Source organism: Stegastes partitus, unplaced genomic scaffold (genome assembly GCF_000690725.1).
Source record: "Stegastes partitus isolate 25-593 unplaced genomic scaffold, Stegastes_partitus-1.0.2 Scaffold248, whole genome shotgun sequence".
NCBI classification, from domain to species: Eukaryota; Metazoa; Chordata; class Actinopteri; family Pomacentridae; genus Stegastes; species Stegastes partitus.
Genome location: NW_007577979.1, coordinates 80,004 through 103,527, shown reverse-complemented (window position 1 = coordinate 103,527; position 23,524 = coordinate 80,004). Strand labels below are relative to the sequence as shown.

At 39.3% G+C, this 23,524-nt stretch overlaps 1 protein-coding gene across 1 annotated transcript; it reads right to left on the bottom strand.

Annotated features, from left to right (window-relative positions):
* Positions 1-395: 395 nt before the first annotated feature.
* On the bottom strand, positions 396-20,598 carry lmnb2 (lamin B2). The gene is made up of 13 exons (XM_008281850.1): positions 20,377-20,598; positions 14,289-14,425; positions 13,484-13,640; positions 11,359-11,484; positions 10,955-11,053; positions 8,488-8,559; positions 7,095-7,220; positions 6,718-6,938; positions 6,005-6,239; positions 5,401-5,508; positions 4,364-4,483; positions 4,198-4,275; positions 396-3,022 (listed from the first exon to the last, which is right to left on the bottom strand). The coding sequence occupies exons 1-13, from the start codon at positions 20,587-20,589 to the stop codon at positions 2,987-2,989; spliced, it is 1,728 nt and encodes a 575-aa protein (XP_008280072.1). The 5' UTR covers positions 20,590-20,598; the 3' UTR covers positions 396-2,986.
* Positions 20,599-23,524: the final 2,926 nt, after the last annotated feature.

Here is a 23,524-nt window from a genome sequence, read left to right as displayed (position 1 = left end):
GCATGTTCTCTACCAAATTTTTTTTAGTGATATAATGCCAAATCATAACAAGTTTTATCAGAGCACTTTACATAGCAACGTCGGGACTTTAATATGTATAGAATAGACAAGCTTTGAAACACTTAAGGATACACAATGCAGGGTATGAACAGTAATAATACGTAGCATTTATCTGGTATCTATAAATCACTTTAAAATTTCACTGATATCAGCTCAGACATTTTCAAAGTGAATAATACTATAAATGGTCAGATCTCAGCAGAAAATTAAAGGTTACTACTTCCTGCACTTCTAAAGATTTATATATAAATCATACCTTGAGATGAACAGACAGTCTTCAGTTTAACTTGACTTGCGTGTATGTTAAAAAAAAAACAACAACTTGATACCAAATGTGTATATGCAAAAACATTTATTGTGTACAAAAAGTAGTAACAGTAAATCATGAAAGAAAACTGACACTTGGCATGCCCCAACCCCCACATGAAGAATATCGAAAGTTCACATGACTATCAGTCACATAATGCAACAGAACAAGTCAGACCCAAGCCATGTGACAGTTCATCCATGATTGGAGTGTTCAGTTGTTCAATGTTGGTTACTCAATAGTAATTGCACAAGCAGTTGTTGCTTTTTGCCTGCATTGACTCAGAAAGTGGTTTTCATATCTTTAACTTATGTAACGACTTTAAAACTCCAAGTAGGACACTGAGGAATAGTGTTCAGTAACTGTCTTGTATGAACCCTGAAATATATTTAAGCCCAAGAATCAGTTTTCTCCTTCTATTTAGGTCAAAAAAACCCTATCTTTACCACCCAAGAAATCCTAGACACAAAATAATAAATGAAGTTCATGTTAACAAACTGATTATATAGACAAGCATTATATAGAAAAACTAGCAATATAACACACAGCATATAAACGCACAAGAACACACAACAGTTGTAAGAGAAACACTCATAAACAGCCTAACAGGAAACAGATGGAGACAATACAGTCCATCAGAATATTCCATCAGACACTGTATCATAAAAGTGTTGCTTTTACAGTTCACCATGTGCGTACTTGACAATGAAAGCAATTTATGGTCAGGTTAATAGTCCAGATTAACAAAGACAGTCAGAGATTTTCTTTATATCATATTTCAGTGTCATAGCGAAACACAACACCTTCACCCACCAGCTGCAACTCCATTAATATTCTGGCCACTGCAGTAATTTAAGAACAGCAATGTTGCATTGTTTAAGGACAGTCCCAGGATTTTAAACTCAGTCACTGTTATTACAACAGAGCTGACAACCACATCAACAACCAGCTACCAATTTAATGGTTGTCAATATACCTATCTATTATAACAGCTGGTTTCCTGACATTGGGTGTTAATGGTTGCCACTAGGTTTTCTCCTGGTAGTCTGCATTGTGGCTCCAGACATTACATGGTTGCTGGATAAAGCTAACTTAAACTTTCATTTCCTTCCTTGAGAATGCATACACGGTTTCTGGTCCGTGTGGCTTCAGGTCCTTTGGCTCAGAGACTCAATGTTTAGCAAATCTGAAACCACGTATCTTTGTTGGTTGGGGAACTGAATCAGAGCAGAAATATCTGTGACCACTGCACTCACAGTAATCAGAAGTTTAAAAAAAAAATTAAATAAAAAATTGTCGAGAATTTGACCAAAAGATTATTTGTACCAACTTAAGATCGTAGTGTGCACTTAAGGTTTTCATTCCACTATGCTTCTAAGAAAAATGTGATATGAACTGGCCACTGCTGACACACCCACTCTGCTGCCCATACAGCTACCTAGTTCCAACCATGCCCTCAGGCTGCATAGCTAATCTAGTAGTTTACAGTATATATATATATTTTTTTTTTTTAAAAAAACAACTCATATCCCTGTTCTGAAGCTATTTTCCTTTGACTGCCTGGATAAGACAGAGTCAACAGTCTGTTTTTCTTGATACAGCAAATTTTACTTCCACTACAGACCACCCAACGGCAGCAGAGATAATGGATTCTCTGACTTTTCCATGTAATTGTCATCAGAAATCAAAGGTTGTCAGTCGAAATCCCCTGAAAGTAATAAGTAAAAAAACTGTAAGATAACGTCAAAAGGCTTCAAACACCTACCTCTGAATCTTTCCAGAGATCATGTTTGTCTGTAATTTAGCTCTGCCAAGACAGACAGAGATCTGATCAACTATCACATTTCAATGTTGTATTTTAGAAATAAGGACGAGAAAAGAAAAGGTGCACAGTGACAAAACAGATTGATGGGAGGGCAGCCTCAAGAATTGTGGCAGTCTACGTGATCGGGTCAGCTGACAGTTGGCTGCAAACCAGCAGTGGATTTGCAAACTCACTTTTGATTAAGGAAATTCAACATAATTGCAAAAGAATGCTTTATCTAAACAGGCATTCATGGCATTTGCAATGTATGCAGATCAAAGGAAGATATAAATAAAAAATACAAAGAAAATTAAGCAGCGGGTAAAATCTGGGTAACCACGTCAGTGTTATAGAGGAGAAACAAATTTAGAAAAGGCTTTGAATGTGTCGAAAATAAATGTCTCAGAGATACTTTATACTAAGTAAACATTGTGTTCTGCTGTGCTTAAAGGATGAAACCAAATACTTACTTAAGAGTACAAGACAGACAATGAAATGGATCTTCGATATGTAGAGTACTATTTGTATGGGTGGAAATATTCAGATGCAACTCCACAGTTAAATTGTTTGGATCCATCACCTTTGTTTTATCTACTAGTGTCAGCTAGTAGTATTTAGGAAAGTGACCCATATTAAAGTAGGTCCAAAAATGTGGAGGGCAGTAAGCAGAGTCCATTATTAAAAAAATTCTCATAATGTCTTGAACAGTAAAAACACCAATTGATAAGAGAATGGATAAGATGATATCTGAGCGGGTCTGGGGGGAAAAAAACATATAATGTGGAAGTCAAAGCCATCCATGTAACAGGAAGGCTTCACATGATGGCACACTCTCTGGACGACACTCTGCCCTGTTGGAGAAACAAAGGTTTACAGTCAAAATAAAACATTTTATGAGGCATTTTTTCTCCTATCACAAACGTTGATCCATTGATAGACTGAAAAGTATTTGGAAGGATCCCAGGTGATACATATATGGATCACAAGCAGTGCTACAACTTGATAGTGAGTGCTGCTTAAGGGCCAGCTCAGGCTTTGTGTCCACAGATCAATGCTGACTTTGAAACTGTAGTTCTATTTATACTACAACAGGTACCTCAAGGTTTGTTACACAGACGGTCACATTGCTCCCAATATCAAACACAGAAAAACACAGTAGGCTCTCATAGATGTTTCTAAAAGACTGCGATTTGTCACTTTTTACAGGTTGTAGCAGCTGGTTAAAGATGAGACCATACACCGTGTCAATGTGACTATTCCTAAAGTGTGCCAAGCACAGTGGGTGGACAAATTATAAGACCCCAAAAATGTCCCTAACTTATGACTGTGTCTGGGCATTGTTGATAGAAAGCATGTACAGATCAAACCACCCACAAAGTTCAGGGGGGACTACTTCAATTACAGCTCTTTCATGATGAATTAAAAGGGTGTGGATGACAGAATCTCTTTGTTCAGTCTCTCCTCATAACAAGCACAGTGCAAACAGTCCACACAGTCACAAATTTTGGGATGCAAATGGTTGTCTGTAGAGGCATCTATCCAAGTCTGCAACTGTCCATGCAGCCTTGGATGAATGAAAAAAATGTATGCCACGTATACCATTGCGGACACAGAAAGCTTAATTAGGCCAAAAGGAAGCATTGCATCTTTAATGTCTAAACAGAAGCATAACATTTTATTTTGTTAAATAACCAAACTGCCCCAAGACCATCGCTCTCCCTTGGTCTCTTATGTCTCTGAACGTCAGCTTCAGCATGCAAGCTCATCTGGCATATATAGACCTGATGCAAAAAGACAGCCTCACTGACATTGATTGGAAGCCCATCTGTTAGACAATCAGTGTGGCAGTGAACCCTTTTGAATTAGAATTCTAAATTTCCCTATATCCGGTTTACAGATACAGATTGCACTAAAATCCATTATGGATGATGTTTTTAAAAATGTTTTTAAATAATTTGTATGAAAATTTGAACACATTTCTCGACATAGAATAACAGTCCTGTGTAAATATCTGAATTGTAGTCACCGTTTGTGCCACTTCCTCCTCTTCCTCTCCATTTTCTACCTCCACCTGAGTCTTGGTCACACTCCTCCTCGCCACCTCCTGCAGGACAGTTTAGATGAGTCAAAACAGACAATCATGTATGCAGCTCAAGCAGAGAAAAGAGTTCATCATGCATGAATGTCTTTACCTCGCCATCAGCGTTGATCAAAGAGGTAACAATGTCACTTCCTGTGCCCCAGGAAGCCTGGCTTTTCCACAACAAGTCAGATGGTGGACTGTGGGCCACACCAGCATCAGTGGACCACACCTGTGCAGGTAAACATATACAGAAATAATACAAAACAAAAAAAGGAAAGAAAATGTTTAGAATGAAGAAGCTTACACAACTTCTACAATCTGTACATGTCAAACTGTAATCGATAATACATCAAGGATCACATATGGTGAAAATTTTTGGTTTTTTATTGTTTTGTTTTTATTTTGTATGTACCACAAACTTGAAGCTGTAAAAACATAATGATGCTTACTAGTGCCATTCGTCTAGCCCTGCTTACCTATCAGTCTCTCAACTTTACAAGTCAGTAAAAACAACACAGAGGCTTGAATACAAAATCAAAGTAAAATGAAAATAAGAAGAGTTTTACCAATTCAGTGTTTAACATGACAAATCACAGGGTCTATTTCCACACATAGTCCTCTGGTACCATGAAAGGTACATTTGTTTGGACAAGTAGAAAGACGGTTCCTGCCGTGACCAGCTAACAATTTGGTAGGACCGTGTTGGGCTTGCTTTTTTTTGGTGTAATGAACGGCTGTCTTGGAGATCCTCAGTTTTTTGTCACCTGTCTCCCACTCATGCCAATTTCCAGGAGTGTCAAGATGGCTGCCTTTGTGGCTTCACATAATTCTTTTGTTTTAGGCATCATGTGAGAGCTGACAGCTTCTGAGTTGTGCTACGGCTTGAATGTAAGCAGGAAACCACTCTAGGCCTTTGCATGTGCAGTGCTGCTTATGCCATGAAATGGCCTCTTATATACCCTGGGAATACAATTAAGCTTAAGCATGTCAAATAGGACATAAAGTATTATGCAATCAGCTGCATTTTTTGTCATGTTCACTGTATTCTTCAGCTAATATATCTTCAGTGGTACCAGGCATTAAAATGAACAAGAAATTGAAGAAAACAAGGGTGGTCTAATCATTTTTTCCATGACTGTATCTTACCGTAACTGACTGTCCAGCCTTGAGGATAAATTTTGGGGAGAACTTGTAGATGATCTCCTCCCCATCGTCAACTTGTCTCTTCAGTCTCCAGTTTCCCAAAGGCTGGTCCTGCAAAACACAAGGAAACCATTGTTATAAAATGCTTTGTCCACTAAGGTTTAAAAAAAAAAACAACAACAAAAAAACGCACTATAAAAATGCAATTCATTTATTATTACAAACCGTTTTGGGGAAACTTGTTTCTGAGTTTAAGGGGCTTCTGTGTGTTTACTTTCTTTCAGGTTTTTCTATCTTAACAAATCCAACCGTAAAAAAGCCTTTAATATTCAGCTTTTTGTTGTAACTATGTGATGCAATAATTACCAACTTTTTTTGAAGTTATTTTTTTGGCCTTTTTGCCTTTATTATATAGGACAGTGAAGAGAGAGACAGGAAGTGGGGGAGAAGAATTGGGGAAGGAGTTGTAGCTAAGGGCCATGAGCGGGATTCGAACCTGCTGCATCGGGGACTGTAGCCCTGAACATGGGTCGCTAGTTTAGCCAGGTGAGCTATAGCGGCAGCCCCAATAATTACCAACTGTTGCAAGTAGTTTCCTCTTACAGACCTGCTCAGTATCGTTGCTGAGGGTGACTGCGTTTCCATCCATGTCAGTTGGTGATATAGTGACTGCTCCACTTGCTGTGGCCTCTTCTGACACCAGCAGCTGCCCCTCTCTTTCCATCTCTGGCACATCCTTAGCCTCCACCTCCACTCTCTTTCTCTTGAAGGAGCGGGAGGAGGAAGATCCTGTCAGCCTGGAAACAGTGACTCGAGTAGACGGGGTGGGGGACAGCTTCAGTCTGAAAGAAGCACAACAGTCCCCAGTGAATTATTGGCTAGCCACTACTCCTTGGCAGAGCGATGTCTGAGCTGTCAGAAGCTAGCAAGAGAAGGCTGTCACAATCTGTCATTTAAATGAGAAATAAGGCACTAATAGTGTAAGAATACTAATAAAAATAAAGGTTCCATCCGCCTAGTTTTTGCATTTTCTCCACAGCTTCTACTACATAAACAAGACATTATTACATTATTTTATCTATTTGATCAGGGACCATGCACTTAACATTGAAAACATCTGATGTATTGCTTATAGACTGTATAGCATTAAGCTAACTTTTTACACAATTCTGTCTCAATTACTCTACAAGAGGAAAAATTGCTTTTATAGTGAATTGAGAAGACAGTTCCCATCTGAAATTCATATTTGTGTAAAACCACAATTTGGTTGTTCCACATAGTTACTAGTAGCATATAATCTAGGCCTGCTAGTGTGCATACCTATGTTCCTCTCCCTCCAGCAGTTTCCTATACGCATTGATCTCCATATCCAGGGCAAGCTTCACATCCAGCAACTCCTGGTATTCACTGAGCTGAGAGTTCATCATTTCCCTCAATTCGGCCATCTCCTGCTCTTTTGCTTCAATGGTACGGCGGTGCTTGTCTCGCTCTGCAGAGAGAATTTCCTCCAGCTCTCTGATACGATCTTCTGAGGCAGCCACCTACAGATACCAACATACATGCAGCCCAACATCAGAACATTAACTCTGAATTGTATTGCCACTTACAATTCATGAAGCTGAAAGCAGAAGTACTTGAAATTGTGAGAGCACTGGAAGAGGTCCACATTTGTATGAAAACTGGCCATGAAGCAGTACCTGTTTTTGCAGGGCACCAAGTTGATATCCAAGGCTCTCTATTCTCGTGCGGGACTCCTGTAACTCCTCCTTCGCTGTGCTCATTGCCTTGTCATTAATCTCTGAGGACATCTTTGCATTATCCAACTAGAGGGAGACCAAGACAGACGATGTGTGAGAATGATTAAAAGACAAAGGAAGGAAAATTGACAACTTGCGATTGTATCCCTTCAACAAACCAATCAAGCTGCAGTGTACACCTGTCTGTCCTGACTTCTGGATATAAAACACCATCACTTCATCAGTTTAACCAATGAGACAGCTGTGAAATTTTGTCAGCACATGAACTCTTAACCCTTAGAGGTCTTGGCCTGTTTTGGCCATTTTGCATACTTTTAGTTTTGTCTTTATATACCACATAGAAACATGTCTACCATGCCCATGTTTGGTATCTTCTTTGTTTTCAGCACAACATCATCTATATAATCTTATTTTTTCACTATAACCTACTAAATTCACATTTAGGGCTCCAAAACACACAAAATACAAAATCCAATTTGAAAAAATTCATTATTTATTACAATAAAAACCACAAACATGCTTAATGAAGCATTTTGAAAGTTGAAATATAAACATAGGTTGCAGATATAAATTCGAAAAGGTAAATTTTATATAAAAATCAAATTAAATTAAATACAAATATTTGCAACTATATACAAAGCAGATGTGGTTTTCTTTCTGTTTTTATTTATGCCACTCCTGACAATAGTTTCTGTCCAGAATGAGGCAGACAGCCACATTACAGGACCTGCACTTCTAGGGACTTTCTTTCACTTTCGTTTTGTCCGTCATAAAAAATGACTGCGATATATTTCATATGCTTATATTTTACACACGTTTTTTTTTTTTTCCACAGATGTTCATAACATCATATCTCCGGTTTTATGTGGTCTATCGATGTGAAACAAAAACTTGGAGAGAGTTAAAGTCTGCACTTTGGAGAGAAGTTGACCACATCACTGTACGTGCACTAGTTTTTTTGTCGTGACGTCTCAAAATTGTCATATGATTATATCACGCCAGCGTGAGGGCGGACCTCTAAGGGTTAAGCTATGTTCTAAAACGCGTTATGTGATTTCGCTTTGACCATTAAATTCTAATCAAGTAATTCTTGAATCCCAATTTGTATCAGATATAATGAAATTTCCTCATCTCCACAACAATGGAATTCATGTGGCCTTTGTCCAAATTAAAATCACTACATCTTTAAGACCAAGTAAATATTTTTGCAGAATTTTATTAAATCCAACAAGACATTCAAGAGACATAATGTTCACAAGAAATTGATGGAAAAATATATGGACAACCCAAAACATAAAGCCTTCAGAGGTAGAAAAATGGATTTTTGTCTCACCTTTGCCTGAAAAGTTTGCTCCAGTTCTTCCTTATAAAGGGAGACTTGCTCATCATGTTGCTTCCTTAGGTCCTGGTGGGATCACACAAACTTGATTAATGGCTATCCACAGAAGAAAACTCCCCTTGGGGGTGCCTTCATTCAAATAACAAGATGTGGCAAATTTCTACAGCACTTATTCTGTCAACACAACCTAGCAAGTCAAAGTCAAAATGTGGCCACTTGTTCTCTATTTGACAGTGTTTATATATACAAGCAAGTATAAATATCAAGTGTCTGTTCATATTTTTAGACACCCAGTTTTCAAGTGCAATTCTTCAAGTTAAAGGGGTGATTATGTTAAGTAATACCTAAAAAGTTCAGGGTGCTAAAGTGTGTAAACATTACTGAAAAGCATTGGGCTAAATCACTTTTCAAATTCAAAGACAATGCTGCAGTGTGTAGAGCTAAATTGATGGCATTTGTAGTTCTAATCTGTGATGCAATTGGCTTTTTCATACATTCATATTAACCAGATTGGCATTATTTTTCATTGACAACAATATACAGTGGAGTTCACTTTTTTTTCTCCGCTATGTTTCAGACTCTGCTTATCTAAAATCACTTCTGTTTTTTTTTTTTTTTTTTTATCCATCTACACACAATACTCAAATAGCAGAATAGCTTATTCTCAGGATGGCCTAATACCTCTGCAGCCAGAGTTCTGACAAGAACCAGACAGAGAGATCATATTTATCCTGTATTAGCTTCTCTTCACTGGCTCCCTGTAAAATCCAGAGTAGAATTTAAAATCCTTTTTTCTCGCACAAAAAGTTCTGAATAATCAAGCTCCATCTCATTTCAAAGACCTTATTGTACCGTGTTGTCCGAGTAGAGCCCTGTGCTCACCGATGGCATGTTTAATTGTGGTTCCCAGAGTTTCCACAGGTAGAATGGGAAGTAGACACAATCTCTACTTTTAAGATTAGGCTTAAAACATTCTTTTTTGATAAAGCTTATAGTTTTGTAGTTTTCTCAGAATCACCTGGGCCGTCCCTTAGATATGCTGCTATAAGTTCAGGTTGCTGGGGGCTTTGAGTCTTCCCTGTCCCGTAATTTTTGTTTAGAACTCTCTGCAGGTGTTTTATCTGGAGCTTCCCATCTCTGATCTGCAGTCACTGGCCTTAACAGTCTCAACGTGGTTATTGTTCTCTTACGTATTCTTTGTCTGTTTTTTATCTGGTCTGCAAAAAGCGGTGTGCATTCAGGTGATGTGCCTAAGCCTTTCTCCTGTAATGAAAACCCTGCCCTTTATCTTGACCCACTCCCTGTTGCAGGAAAACAGACTTAATGAGGTGCAGTTCAGTCTCCGCTTCCTCTGCATCTGTTTTATGAGTTGTGGCAAAACAGTTTCACTAATAGAAGTAAAAGCACCAGAGCTCAATTACACGTGTCAAACGGTCCAAATACTTATGTAAATGGAATATTTAAGCCTTTTATTATTAATTAAACCTCAATAAATTAAGAAAACACCATCCATGCTCAAGATGAGTCTAAAACAAAGTGTAGAAAAATGCAACTGTTGTAAATATTGCGACGAGGTGAAACCCTCTTTGAGTTACTCAGTAGTCTTTGATTTAACCTTCAAAGCATAAGGGTGTGAAAAATTTGGTTACAAGATTAACCACTGCTGTATTTCACACAAGTGCCGCTGAAAACGGGCAGGACTCAAGTGTGCAAGCATCATCCAAACAACAAGGGATGCCAGAACAGATTTTAATTTAAACATATATTATGTGATCACATGAAATAATACATTTCTCAACACTGTCACTAGTATGTATACGTCTCAAAATATTTTACAAGGCAGTAGCATACATTAAAGCATGATGAATATGAAAGTTTGTTTAATTTAATGTTCCTATTCTTTAAAAAGTGTAGAATTTCTAATTTTTCATTTCTCATAGCTGCATACATGAATTTGTATGTTGTAAGATTAACACCATGTAGCAACACTGATGTAGTTTTCTTATACTGTAATTCTGAAATTCTAGAATTTGTCAATAAAACGTATTAAAACAATTTTTTGTGTTGAATTTGCATGTTTATCAACACTTAATGTGAATAATAATAATTCCAAGATTCTGATCTAGGCCAGCAAGTCAAATTCCAATCTGGGGCAGCCAAGATCAGAATTCCAATTTGGGCCAAGTTGGTGTCAAGATTCCAATCTGGGTCGGACAGGGTCAGAATTCTGATCTGGGCTGGCCCAGATTCCCTATTCTTCAGGTAATGTACCTTTAGTTGTACCAGGCATTAAAATGAACAAGAAATTGAAGAAAACAAGGGTGGTCTACTCATTTTTCCCATGACTGTATGTATCAGCCAGCCCCACTACAGACATGACAACATCGGAAATGACAGTTCCTCAATTAGAGTAGAATAGAATAAAACTTTATTGATCTTGAATTCACCTCCCCCAACATACCTGTAAAGCTTGTGCCAGTTTGAACTCATAGTCCTGTCTTACTCCAGAGTCCACCTCCACTATTCTCTGCTCCTGTCGACGCCGGGACTCACGCACCTCCTGAACACAAGGAGAAATGGGGGAGTGGAGCTGGGAAAAATTCTTAAAGCAACAGAAATTGCACAGATTTGGTCCATCTGTCAAAACAATTTGTGATCTGAATATCTCTGGGTTGTGAATAAGGATTCGGAAGTCATATTAGAATAGAAGCACTTTTAAAACCTTGAAAACACCACTTTTATATTCACGTGATTTCAAGAATTTCCAGTACCATTATGAACCCAGTAAATGCCATTAAAAAAGAAAGATCAGAGTACTGATAAGCCTAATACTAATGCATTGTACACACCACATACACTCATTACCTCTTCAAACATGCTCTTCCTGAACTCCAGCTCTTCACTCAATGATTGACATCGGTTCTCCAGGTCTACACGCATTAGTGTCTCTGCCTCCAGTTGGCGCTTACCAACAGCACGGCTGTCCTCTGCCTATACACCATAAGAAAAATTAGCACATGCACAACATAGGGTTTAGCTGACTGAGTCATCATGGGCAAGTTGTGGTAGCAAGAGCTGATAACATTATTCAAGTCAGTGTAGCAATCTGAGAGCAATCAGTGGTAAGAAGGTATGTAGTGGGATGAATACGAATTTATTCTTTTTATTAAGATGTACTAATTTGGGCTGCACTGTGAATCAGGGGTTAGCACTGTCGCCTCGAAGCTAGAAAATCCCTGGTTCATGTCCTGGTTTGGATGCTTGGGATCTTTCTGTGTGGAATTTGCATATTCTCTCTGTTTTTATTATTATTATTTTCCATTCAAAAATCGCTGAATTTTCACAATTTCCCATTCATTCAAATGCTTGGAAGAGAAGCCGGTGAGGCAGCAGCAAGCTGAGCCTCACCTTGGATTGCGTAATCCCTCGCTACCTGCTGTCTGTATGTCACCAGTAAAATGTTTCAAACACATTTAATATATGAACTGATTTTCCATAGTTCAGCTGATGTATATAATAATGTACAGTGTTTTTTGTTACCAACTGTATGTGTGTAATGTGTTTTGTTTACTGAGTGATCATAAACGGCTAAGAAGAGGTTCTAGGTGAGGCAGACAGTTCTCTGGCCTCATGGCAGGGGGCACTCATGATCCCAGACATGCTTCTTGTGACTCCGCGGCTGCAGAGTAAGTGACAGCAAGCTAGGTACAATCTACAATTACCAAGTCTGAAGGAAGATAAGGAAGACTTTTATAAAAGTAATGAATATTTTCGTCCAGAAGGAGCACCACACGGACTTCATTTATGAGTAAAGGTAAGCTTGCAATAACATTTTTTTTTAAATAAAATGTGCATTTTGTGGGCTACAGCTTGTATGTGAAAAGAATGCAAATATGAAACATAACCCGTAAACTGCTGCCAATCAAATGGCAAATGAGCTGCTCTGTAGAGTGCATATATTTGTAAATCTGATTCTGATGAAGTCAGTGCCTCACCAGCCATGAACCTCACCGCACGTCACTGTACCCTGGTGAGGATTAAGCGTTGTATAGAAAATGGATGGGTGTACTGATTTTGTATTTGGCTTGTTACAGAGTCTAAAGTATGATTAGCACTTTAGTTCAGCTTGCAGTGGAGTATTAAACAATTATGTGCTTCAGTTTCCAATGGATCAATATAATTCCATTTGGCTCTTGACTGGAAGTCACCTTACACAGCATGAGGAGATATCTGTAATTTAAAAAAATCCTAATTTTGTGTGAAAAACACTGCCACAAACATATCTGTTGTTTGAAATAATCCTGGCTTGATAGATTTTGAGCCACTATAGAGACTATTAAATCCCTACCTACAATATATGTAAATCAGTGTCTTATTAGAAACTATGCCAACCGCAGTTTTGACACTGGTGTATATTCATAACCATATGTGGGATCACAGCCTTATAATTATAAGCATGCGAAGTGTGAATGCCTCCAGGAACAGATAAGGACCTGAGTAAACATGATACGATAAAACCAGTGGAGGTAATTTATTACTGGAGTACTAATGCTTACCCATACTAGAATCTAATGCAAAAGATCAGCTGGTATCGCTTCTTTTACACATATTCAAACAGAAATTAAGAAAGACAGAGATCGCTGATGGGGATATTAGCAAGCATTAGAAAAGAAGAAATACATTGCATTGCCATTTTGTCAAATTGAATCGCATCTGTGTTCCTGCCAGCAATCAGTCACACATTGACAGGTACAATCCAGTGCTTCATGTTATCTCTGAGAACATTAACTTCCATTCTTAAATTAAAAAACACAAACTGCATTTTTCACTACAGATGCAGCACTGACAACTCATCCCCTCACCAAAAAGCCTACTTATTAATCTGAATTTCTGACTTTATTTCTTGTAAACTTGTACAATTCTGCAATAATTTTTCCAACTATCATTTCCAAGAAACTTTATTCTAAACAGAAAACCTTATAGTACCCACCTTAGCCAGCAGAGACTTGACATCAGCGAGCTCAGAAGTCAGAGCAGCATTCTGGCTTAGAGCTGTAGAAAGAGCTGCTTCACTCTTATTCAGCTGGCCTTCCAAACCACTGGCCCTGGACAATGCTGCAGCAAGATCACTGTCTTTCTTCTTGACACTAGAACACAAAGGAGGAAAAAGGTGTTCTTGCCTTTAAACAGCCAGTGACCCTGCCCTTTCAGGTGACCCTAATTCCAAATGCTTATCTGGTCTGAAGACTAACTTAATCTGATTATGGGGTGAGGCAATGTTAAAAATTTACCAGTTGTAAATTTTCCAATTTCCAATTGCACTGATGTATTCGGGGCAATATTAACATTGGCTGCCACATGTTGAATTTCTATTTTTTTTTTTTAATGCTTTTTAGAAGAGTAAAATCTTATTCCAATGTAGAACTGTGCCCCACTCTTTCTGTCACACCCTCTTTCCTTCCCACTTCCACAAACACATTGACAACAGACCCATCTGTGAACAGCCTCTCGTCTCTGAATCAAAAATATGTAGTTCTAAATCAAAACCTGCACACAGGGAGGAAATCACTGTAGGCTTTTCCCTGCAGAACACAGTCAAGCCAGAGTTCACAAATAAAGAGTTAGATTTTTATCATGACCCTCTCTAACACAAAGTTTCATGTCTTTTATCATTTGCTAATGTCATGTACAGGCTGAAGAAACCCATTGGTCTAATGAAAATTCACTAAAAATCTAAAGTTTGCATGGGTATGAGAAAGTGCAGGCTTAACTGCTGGTAAAATGCATTATCTTACCTGCGTGTGGCTTCTTCCAGGTCAGCATGAGCCTTGCCAAGGTCTATCTGAAGCCTGGCTCTCTCTTTAGCAGTTTCATCCAAAACCCGTCGAGCATCAGCTAACTCTGCCTCATAAAGAGCCTTCAGGCCTGTTACCTAAAGAGAAAGACATAAAAACTAATTACTAGATGGCGTACCTAGCTGAAAAACGAGAAATTACAAATCACTGATTGACTGTTTGGGGTACCATGCAAGTAGTTATCTGGGAACAAATGTGTCCAGTTCCAAATTCCCATCAAAAACACAGATTTTGTCTTCTAATTCCTAGTCTTTCCATAGGTATAGACCTTAAATGTCGATAGATTAATTTGCTCTTTATGTCCAGCTGATACCACTCTATATTCTGGGGTTAAAGTCAATGTCCTCTTAAATGCAGCACATTTGGACACATGTGGTGCAGTGATTAAGTCTCTTTTAGATATGCAAAGTAAATGTATGGATTAGGGCCCAAACCCTATGGATTTTTGGAGACCGATGCCGATATTTGGCAAAAAAAAAAAAAAAATTTTTGCTATCCGCTTTTTCTGGGTCTTTTTATTAAAAAACATATATATATATGATGAATGAAATAATTTCTTTTTTTGGTCCCTTAATGCTTAAAACAACAAATATATGAATATGAGCAGAGTATTTTACAATATTTTGCCCTTTAGTCCATCCATTTGTTTAACTTTACAACAGAGAGGAATTATCAAGTACAAAAACATGCAATAAAACATTAAACATATGCATCTGTAAATAAAAATTAAATAGAAACTGTTTTCCAAACAAATATGTCTGTAATGTGGGGCATTTTATTTGAACTTGGCATTGTGCTTTTTTTCCCCCCCCTATGGAGCATGCATGAATATAGCTACCAGTTGTACTGATGAATTTATCTTTAGATTTAGGCCATAGGTTTATGCTGTATATAAGCAACATAATGAGTGACGTTATTGGCAAACATTATTTTTGCAGCCCTCTGATGCCTTTTAACATTAAATCACATTTTCTCTACTCCATTATTTTTGTTGCCAAGAAATCATGACTCATGAACCAAAATACAGAAATACAGAAAGCTTTTATTGCCAAGTGAGCTGTACACACAAGGAATTTTACATGATGAATGAAACTGTGGTACACAACACAAGACAGGCAATAAAGATAGAAATCTTTTTCTACAAAATTCTAAATGAAATATGATATGTAAACAAGAAGTATGAAAGTACTATGTAAACAAAAATAAAACGTACTGTGAAAAGAAATAAACTTCCCTAAGCCAGAGAAATAAACTAGAAAACGGTTGAAATTACAATATTGCACATGAAATTGAGGAACTGCACATGTAATGATATTGCACAGAGTAACAGGAGTCTATAGTGATTTACTGGCTGATTGTTCACGAGGGATATGGCCTGAGGGAAGAAGTTGCTCCGGTGCTGGGATGTTTGGGTGCTTAGAGACCTGAAGCGCCGGCCGGAGGGTAGCAGGTCAAAGAGGTGATGACCAGGGTGGGAGGGGTCCGTGAGGATTTTTCCTGCCCTTTTCCTCACTCTGGAGGAGTACATGTCCTGGAGGGATGGCAGGGGGGCACCGATGAGCCTCTCAGAAGTCCTGACTGTCCATTGCAGTCCCTTATGTCTGATTTGGTAGCAGAACCAATCCAGACAGTCAAAGATGACCATAGGACAGACTCAGTGACTGCTGAGTAGAACTGCTTCAGCAGCTCCTGTGGCAGGTTGAACTTCCTCAGCTGGCGGAGAAAGTACAGTCTCTGTTGGGCCTTCTTCACCACAGAGTCTATGTGGGTCTCCCATCTCAGGTCCTGGGAGATGGTAGTGCTCAGGAACCTGAAGGACTCCACAGCAGGCACAGTGCTGCTCAGGATGGTGAGGGGAGGGGGAGGGGTTCCTCCTAAAGTCCACTGTCATCTCCACTGTTCTGAGCATGTTCAGCTCCAAGTTGTTATGACTGCACCAGACAGCCAGCTGCTCCACCTCCTCTCTGTAACCAGACTCACCATCGTCCTGGATGAGCCCAATAACAGTGGTATTGTCTGCGAACTTCAGGAGCTTCACAGAGGGGTGTGAGGAGGTGCAGTTGTTGGTGTACAAGGAGAAGAGCAGTTGGGAGAGAACACATCCCTGGGGGGCGCCGGTGCTGATGGTGTGGGTACTGGATGTGAAGTTGCCCAGCGTCACCAGCTGCTGTCTGTCTGTCAGGAAGCTGGAGATCCACTGACAGGTGGGGGTGGGAAAGACAGCTGGGTGAGTTTGGGCAGAAGGAGGTCCGAGATGATCGTGTTGAAGACCGAGCTGAAGTCCACAAATAGAAACCTTGCGTAGGTCCCTGGTCTGTCGAGATGTTGCAGTATGTGATGCAGCCCCATGTTGACTGCATTATCCACAGACCTGTTTGCTCGGTAGGCAAACTGCAGGGGGTCCAGCAATGTCCTTCAGATGGGCCAACACTAGTCTCTCAAAGGACTTCATAACTACAGATGTTAGGGCGACAGGTCTGTAGTTGTTCAGTCCTGTGATCTTGGGTTTCTTGGGGACCGGGATGATGGTGGAGCGTTTGAAGCAGGAAGGAACCTCACACTCCTCCAGTTATCTGTTGAAGATCTGTGTGAAGATCTTTGTGAAGACAGGTGACAGTTGATCTGCACAGGCTTTCAGGCAGGCAGGTGAGACTCGGTCTGGCCCTGCAGCCTTCCTGATCTTTTGTTTCTTGAAGAGCCGGCAGATGTCTTCTTCACAGATCCTGATTGCAGGTTGAGTGTCAGAAGGGAGGGGGTGCAAGGCTGCAGGGGGTGTTGATGGCTGAGTAGGGAGATGGTCCATGTGGGATGTCAAGTCCTTTTCGAACCTGTAGTAGAACTGGTTCAGGTCATCAGCCAGTTGTTGGCTCCCTACAGAGGTGGGGGGTGGTGGCTTGTAGTTGGTGATGTTCTTCAGGCCTTTCCACACTGATGTAGGGTCTTTAAAAGATGGCTCTTCAGCTTCTCAGAGTAGCTCCTCTTAGCTGCTCTGATCTCCTTTGTCAGTGTGTTTCTGGCCTGGTTGAACAACACTTTGTCCCCACTCCTGTAGGCCTCTTCTTTGGCCTGACGCAGCTGTCTCAGTAAAAACCAGTGACACCTTTTTTTAAGATGTCAAAACATGTCATCTTTGACAGAGTTGCATTTTAAATATATAATGGTCACAAACAGTCCGACACTAATGTTGCTCCATAACAACACACACAGTGATTTGCTGTTACACCCTGGTCACCGTATAGTATTTCCTGACAAAGTAAAAGGAAGAGTGTCACGACATCATGATGGTTGCTGAAGGCAGACAGTAATGTTCATCATTTTAACTTTTCAGGCCTGCACTGAATAAACCCCCTCCCCTCTGCGTTCACATCGCTCCTTCTTAAATGCCCTTCAACATGCAGCTGATGGAGTGATGAGCAGTTGTTCTGTACTCTCAAATACTTTGTACACTTACGTTATTTCTGCAGTTACTTACTGGCTTTTAAGCTGTTAGCTAACGCTATGCTAGGTTGGCATAACTACAGCGATGTGGTTGCTAACACAAACACAAAGTGAGTAACTTAAGCCAAGTTAGCACAACTTTAGCAATGCAACGTAAATGAAAGGCATGACCGACACAACGAAGTACGTGTCACTTGTCATGACACATGGCAAAGAGAGTTAAAGTGAAACAGGAGACATGTTGAGTCATTATCAATGTGACAACGTCGTTATGAACTTATCTGTCAGTAGCTCCGCTCAGCCCACTCCTGTGATGCTGCCTAGCTGTAGCTTACTTCTGTACTACTGAGAAGACAGCGGTGAGGACAAAAGATTGAATGGAGTCACGGGTCCATCTAGTGGACAAACGGCGCAACAACAGCATTCTGCGCAACTGTGACACTTAACAGCATTTACTGTTTTATGAAGAAATTAAGAATATATATGTGTTTAATCGGCAAAACTCTGGCTGACGATGATTATTTTGAAAAGGGCTGTAATCGGCCAGCCGATAAATCACTCGGGCCTAGTATGGATTTAAAGGGTTACCCTGATTCTGTGCAACATGCTGTCAATTCCAGTCTTTTGCAGAGGTCTGTATGTCTTGTCCTTGTGTGATCCTTCAAACCGTAGCCTGTAATGCCACTCAGCTCTAGCAAAGATGGTCTAACCCTGTTTTGTTAGCCTGCAGTAGGGCTCAGAGCAATTCCCTTCCACAGTAATCTAAATAAATAAGAATAACAGTATTGTATAGTCTACAAATGCCTTCGCTCTACATATTAACTGGTAACCTTTTTTTGTAAAATGGTCTTGAAACCTTGTAAATGTTGATCTGAAAATGTCTGCACATTTATTGAAGAAAAGGTTCTGAATCATTGAAACTTTGTGGATGTATGACTGCACTCATTTGCATATCCTGTTAACATCACTAACTTGCAGAAGAGTCGGTCAATCCTACCTAACAGTGTATATACAAAATATAATTGCGCTGTGCTGCGGCAGAGAGCAAAAAATAGAATAAAGATAAATGCCCCTGCCTCCAGGGTCCCAACCGGTCTTCGTATGTGTCAGAGTTTAAAATCCGAGCCAAAGACAACACTGCCAAAAGTCACAATTCACAACCTCGTAACTAAACTCAGCTCCAATAGTACAATCTGCAATACAAATGCAAACGTAACTCAACTTTCAATGTTTCAGATGTTTTGTCTCATTCATTTTACACTACGATTTCACATCTACTACAAATTTAAATTTTACTGCAGCAAAAAGAGCCTGTAACAGGTCAGATTAATGAGACTGACTCGTAATAAATATTATCTGGTAGCGCTACAGCTATCGACTATTTAAATAATTCAGTATTCTGGCAAGTAATCAAGCAATCAGATTTTTTTTTAATTAAAAAATTAATTAAATGACTTTAGCATTTTTAGCTGTGAATGTGCTTGATTGTCTGGACCTTGTGAGGCCCCTGTGATGGACTGGCAACCTGTCCAGGGCGTCTCCTGCCTTTGCCATAAGTCAGCTGTATAAAGCAGTGTACAAACAATGAATTGATGCATTGACTAGTGTATCGTGTGCGTACCGTGGCGCTCTCTGACATTGTGGTGGGTATGTTTGTATGCAGATTTGAGAAACATTAATGGAAAAGTGAACTGAAAGAAGCTTGAGTGACAGAATGCTATCACTTTAACAGATTGATAAAGCCGGCAATGTTACATATCCCATTTCAGAACAGGGCATTGGAAAATTCATTGGAGAAACACTGTAAAAGAGTGCTACAGTTTACTTACAACTGGTTTAATTAGATTTCAACCGTTCAAAACAATTTACACTTTTTTGGTAAGGGGGTTTGAAATATAACATGCTATCCACCCTATACCTTTCTATAAGTAAAAGGCAACTATTTAAAAATGCACATAACCTAAATTTATAGGAACCGTGCAAACTGACAACTAGTACAGTTTCAACTTTTTCCATTGCGTATTTTTCTGGTAATAAGTTTCACTAAGAAAACAGGCCTAAGTGTAGAAAACAGCACAAACACAACCGACACGTGCAGCGACTTAGGCAATAGTCTAACCCTCGACAAGTTCTAATACTTCAAGATAATGTGTGTACGTCTGCCGTCAAAAGTCAACTGATGTAAAGAAGACGAAAAATAATGGATCATATAAATAGTTTGGCGCGCATATCCACCCGCTCAATCCTCCCAGTCCGGTTACGTGTGAATACAGATTAAGGAATGCAGTATGCATTACTGCGGGTAACAAACACGTTAGGTGAATGCAATAGTCAAATGTATGAAGTTGTCAACACGGTATATCTTTATTTACACATTTGTATCGTCATCTGAAATTCATTAACAACTATGATTTAACGTAGGTTAGTCCTTAATTATGTTCATTTGCTTTGAAGTCATTTGTTTGTAATTTCTCTTAACTTAAAACGAAGATGTATTGTTTAGCAACACTTCACACTACTTCAAATGACCCGCGGTCGGGAGACCACATATGGATAAGTGTAAACACTTTTGTATTTGTATTTGACTCACCTCCCTAGTAGTCACCTCCTCTTTCTCGGACACTTTCACCATCAGCCGGTCATTCTCCAATTCCAGTGCCCGGACACGGTCGATATACACGGCCAGCCTATCGTTCAGATGCTGCAAATCTTGTTTTTCTTGTAAGCGAGATATCCGAGTGGGGGAGAGAGGTGTACAGGCCGTTGGCCGGGCAGCTTCACGGCTCGGGGTAGCAGTCGCCATAACGGTTCCTTAAACGATCCTGAGTTTGCTTCACCACCTAGTGAGCAACACAAAACAAATTATTGCAGCAATCGACTGTCTTCGTTAAACGGGGATGTAAATAAGCTTTTCGTCTTAATTAGTAAGAAGATGTCAATCAATGAGTTCCAGTGTCACGCACCGTCTCGGAGCTTTGCCTGAAAGAGTGGTGTGATTCCAAGATGGCCGACACCGCTATCAAGACCGCGCCAAAAGTAGAGAGTGCTTCCTGTCTCGCAGGGGTTGATGGGAGAATGGGTGGGGCAGAGCGTGGATGGTAGCAGCCCATCGTTTACACACAGTGTGTGCTTTACACAGGGGGCGGACAGAGAGCCCGTTGGCAGGACAGCAGAACATTTGCTGCTACCTCTGTCTACTCAGGCTGCATTAAGGTCGATTAAAGTACGGCATTCAGCTGTAGCTCACCCGCGTTTTGGCAAATACACAGCCCAATACACAATTAGTTTAGCTAGGCTTTAACCAACCTACCAACCAGTATTCACAGTTTAGACTGTGCTGTAGAAATAGTTACTCTTTCTTTAGCATGAAGCAGTTCTAGTTAAACATGTACATGTTGTGTTCTGTGGATGTGGATTATCCAGAATAGTTTGTGCTGTAGCACAAAGTAATTCATCTCTATTCACCTCTCGTATTGTTAGCTTTTCTGTGTTAAATCTCAAATTAAATTTATCTAAATGTCTAGGTTCTACTTGAGAGAAATAAAGGCAATTTTATTTGTATGTATAGTATCAGTAGCATTTGGTGATTTGGATGGAAGAACGTGTAGTATGAATTTAAAGAGAAAAAAAATTATCTGAAACACTACAATAGACTACACTACAACAACCCCATTATATAGGCCTGCCTCAAATACACTGCAGTTGAAGGCCATGTTATTATTATTTTAATTATCATTTTTTATTTAATTGATCATTCAGGAAATTAACATTCCTACTATAATACGAACAGACATGTTTTTACATTGACCCAACTTGACTGTCTACAGTAACTTATAGGCTGAATATAATAAACTGTTTTCATTATTTTATTGTCTGTTGCTTTTTTTGTTTGCTTGCTTGCTTGTTTTTTTTTTTTTCTTAATTAGGTCAGTCCCACCCATGCAGCAATGACACAACAGCAAATATTATTGCTTTTAATCAGGTAACTGGGAGCTCCCTGAAACTACAAGTCCCTTTAGAAACTGGTAATCTGTGCACAACAGTTCAACTATTTGCTTGTACAAAAGCATTTAGGTAAGGCTAAATTCGGTTACATTAACACATCAAAAGCTTCAAATAATGAATGAAGTAAGTGCTGCTGGATCATGTGTGTAAATTGCATACTGCTCTGCTCTGAGTTTGGAAATAGTATGGATCTTGCTGGTGTGTGATGTTACAGCTGTCAAAGTAAAAGAAAGCCACGTGACAATCTACATTCAGCACAAGACAGAGGCTGATTTCAAGAGTTGTATATGACTTGATGATGCCCATTTTAAATTGATAAAACAAGACTGGAACACAAATCTTTAAATCTTATTTCTTTTCATGTGCATCCATATTAATGGTGAATTGTCATTTTTGGGGAAAGAAATAAAGACAATTAACAGTCTAAACAGTCCAAAGATTTAAAATGTCAAGCAGCATAAAGTCCAAAAAAAGAAACAAGAAACAAGGGCTGTATTGTGTAGCTGTAATGGCAGAGTGGTCTGTTTGTGTTACAATGAGTGGGGTAGTGAGATTTATATCTGTAACATGTTCATAAGCAGTCTTTCTCTATCACAGGCATTTTTATGAGTTTGGGTGTGTCGCTTTTAATAAACGTTGAGGCACAAATCAGTGACAACAAGCAGTGAGGGAGGGGCATATCTCTTCTGACAGGATAAGGCATCACCTTAAACAATCTCTCAGATCTCTCTAATGAAGGTTTGTCATCTTAGCGATTAACTGCATCTATGACCATAAGTGACAGTTAAAACAAAGATGACTAGTAAATCAGGAGCTTTCCTGCCAGCTCCGTGTCCTTCAAGATTGTGCATCATGTCTGTATGAGCATCCTGTTTTTTCCTGTAAAAGTTGCAATAGCAATCTTACTAGATTGCACCAAGAAACATTTCTGTATCGCTATCAACACAGCACAAGTCTGAACTGCATGTCGTTGCATAAACAGATAGACACGACAGTACTTCAAGTTGTGTCGAATGATGTGGAAAAGAGTTTTTCAGATTTTCACATTTCAGCACCAATGTTGGTCCTAAATCATCACAGAGAACAAAAGATCCAGTATTCTTGACAAAATCTTTTTTTTTTATTGGCTTTGCTCTACATACTGAAATTTCCATTAAAATACAACTTTACTGTCATACAAACAGACTAGCAGCTCTGATCAGTGATACCAATAAGCAATATGATTTGATTTTTTTTTTCTTTTTCACAAATCATTATCATCAGCTGAAAATTACTTTGTTGCTTCCAGCTGTTTGTAGGAGTCTTTCCGTTGACTTCAATTCATACCTGCAGCATAAGACAGCAGTAAAATTCATAGAAGTGTCTCCAAAGCAAAAGAGTTGCTGCAGTTTTGCATGATAAACAGCAGTGCTGGTAACTTCAATAATTACTTACAATTACAAATTATCTCCGACTTAGAGATAGGACTAGTCTGGGTCAGGATCTGACAGTAAATCACAGTCACACATCAGACAGTTAAGCTGTCACACATAAATTCACAGTTTATATATTGTAGGCCAAGATCTGCCCTTCAACACACACATAAAGCACATCAATAGGACAGCCTTCTTTCACATACATAATATTGTCACAATCAGTATCATCCTGTCTCAGAGTGATGCTGAAAAACCAGTCCATGCATTTGCAACCTCTAGGCTGGACTATTGTAACTCCTTATTATCTTCTTAAACACC

Excerpts from the sequence above, each read along its gene's own strand:
- lmnb2 (XM_008281850.1), bottom strand. The coding sequence starts at position 20,589 with ATGGCGACTGCTACCCCGAGCCGTGAAGCTGCCCGGCCAACGGCCTGT. Across the intron at positions 14,426-20,376 it reads AGGAGGTGACTACTAGGGAG|GTAACAGGCCTGAAGGCTCT; the intron begins GTGAGTCAAATA and ends CTTTCTCTTTAG. Across the intron at positions 4,276-4,363 it reads TGATCAACGCTGATGGCGAG|GAGGTGGCGAGGAGGAGTGT; the intron begins GTAAAGACATTC and ends ACTGTCCTGCAG.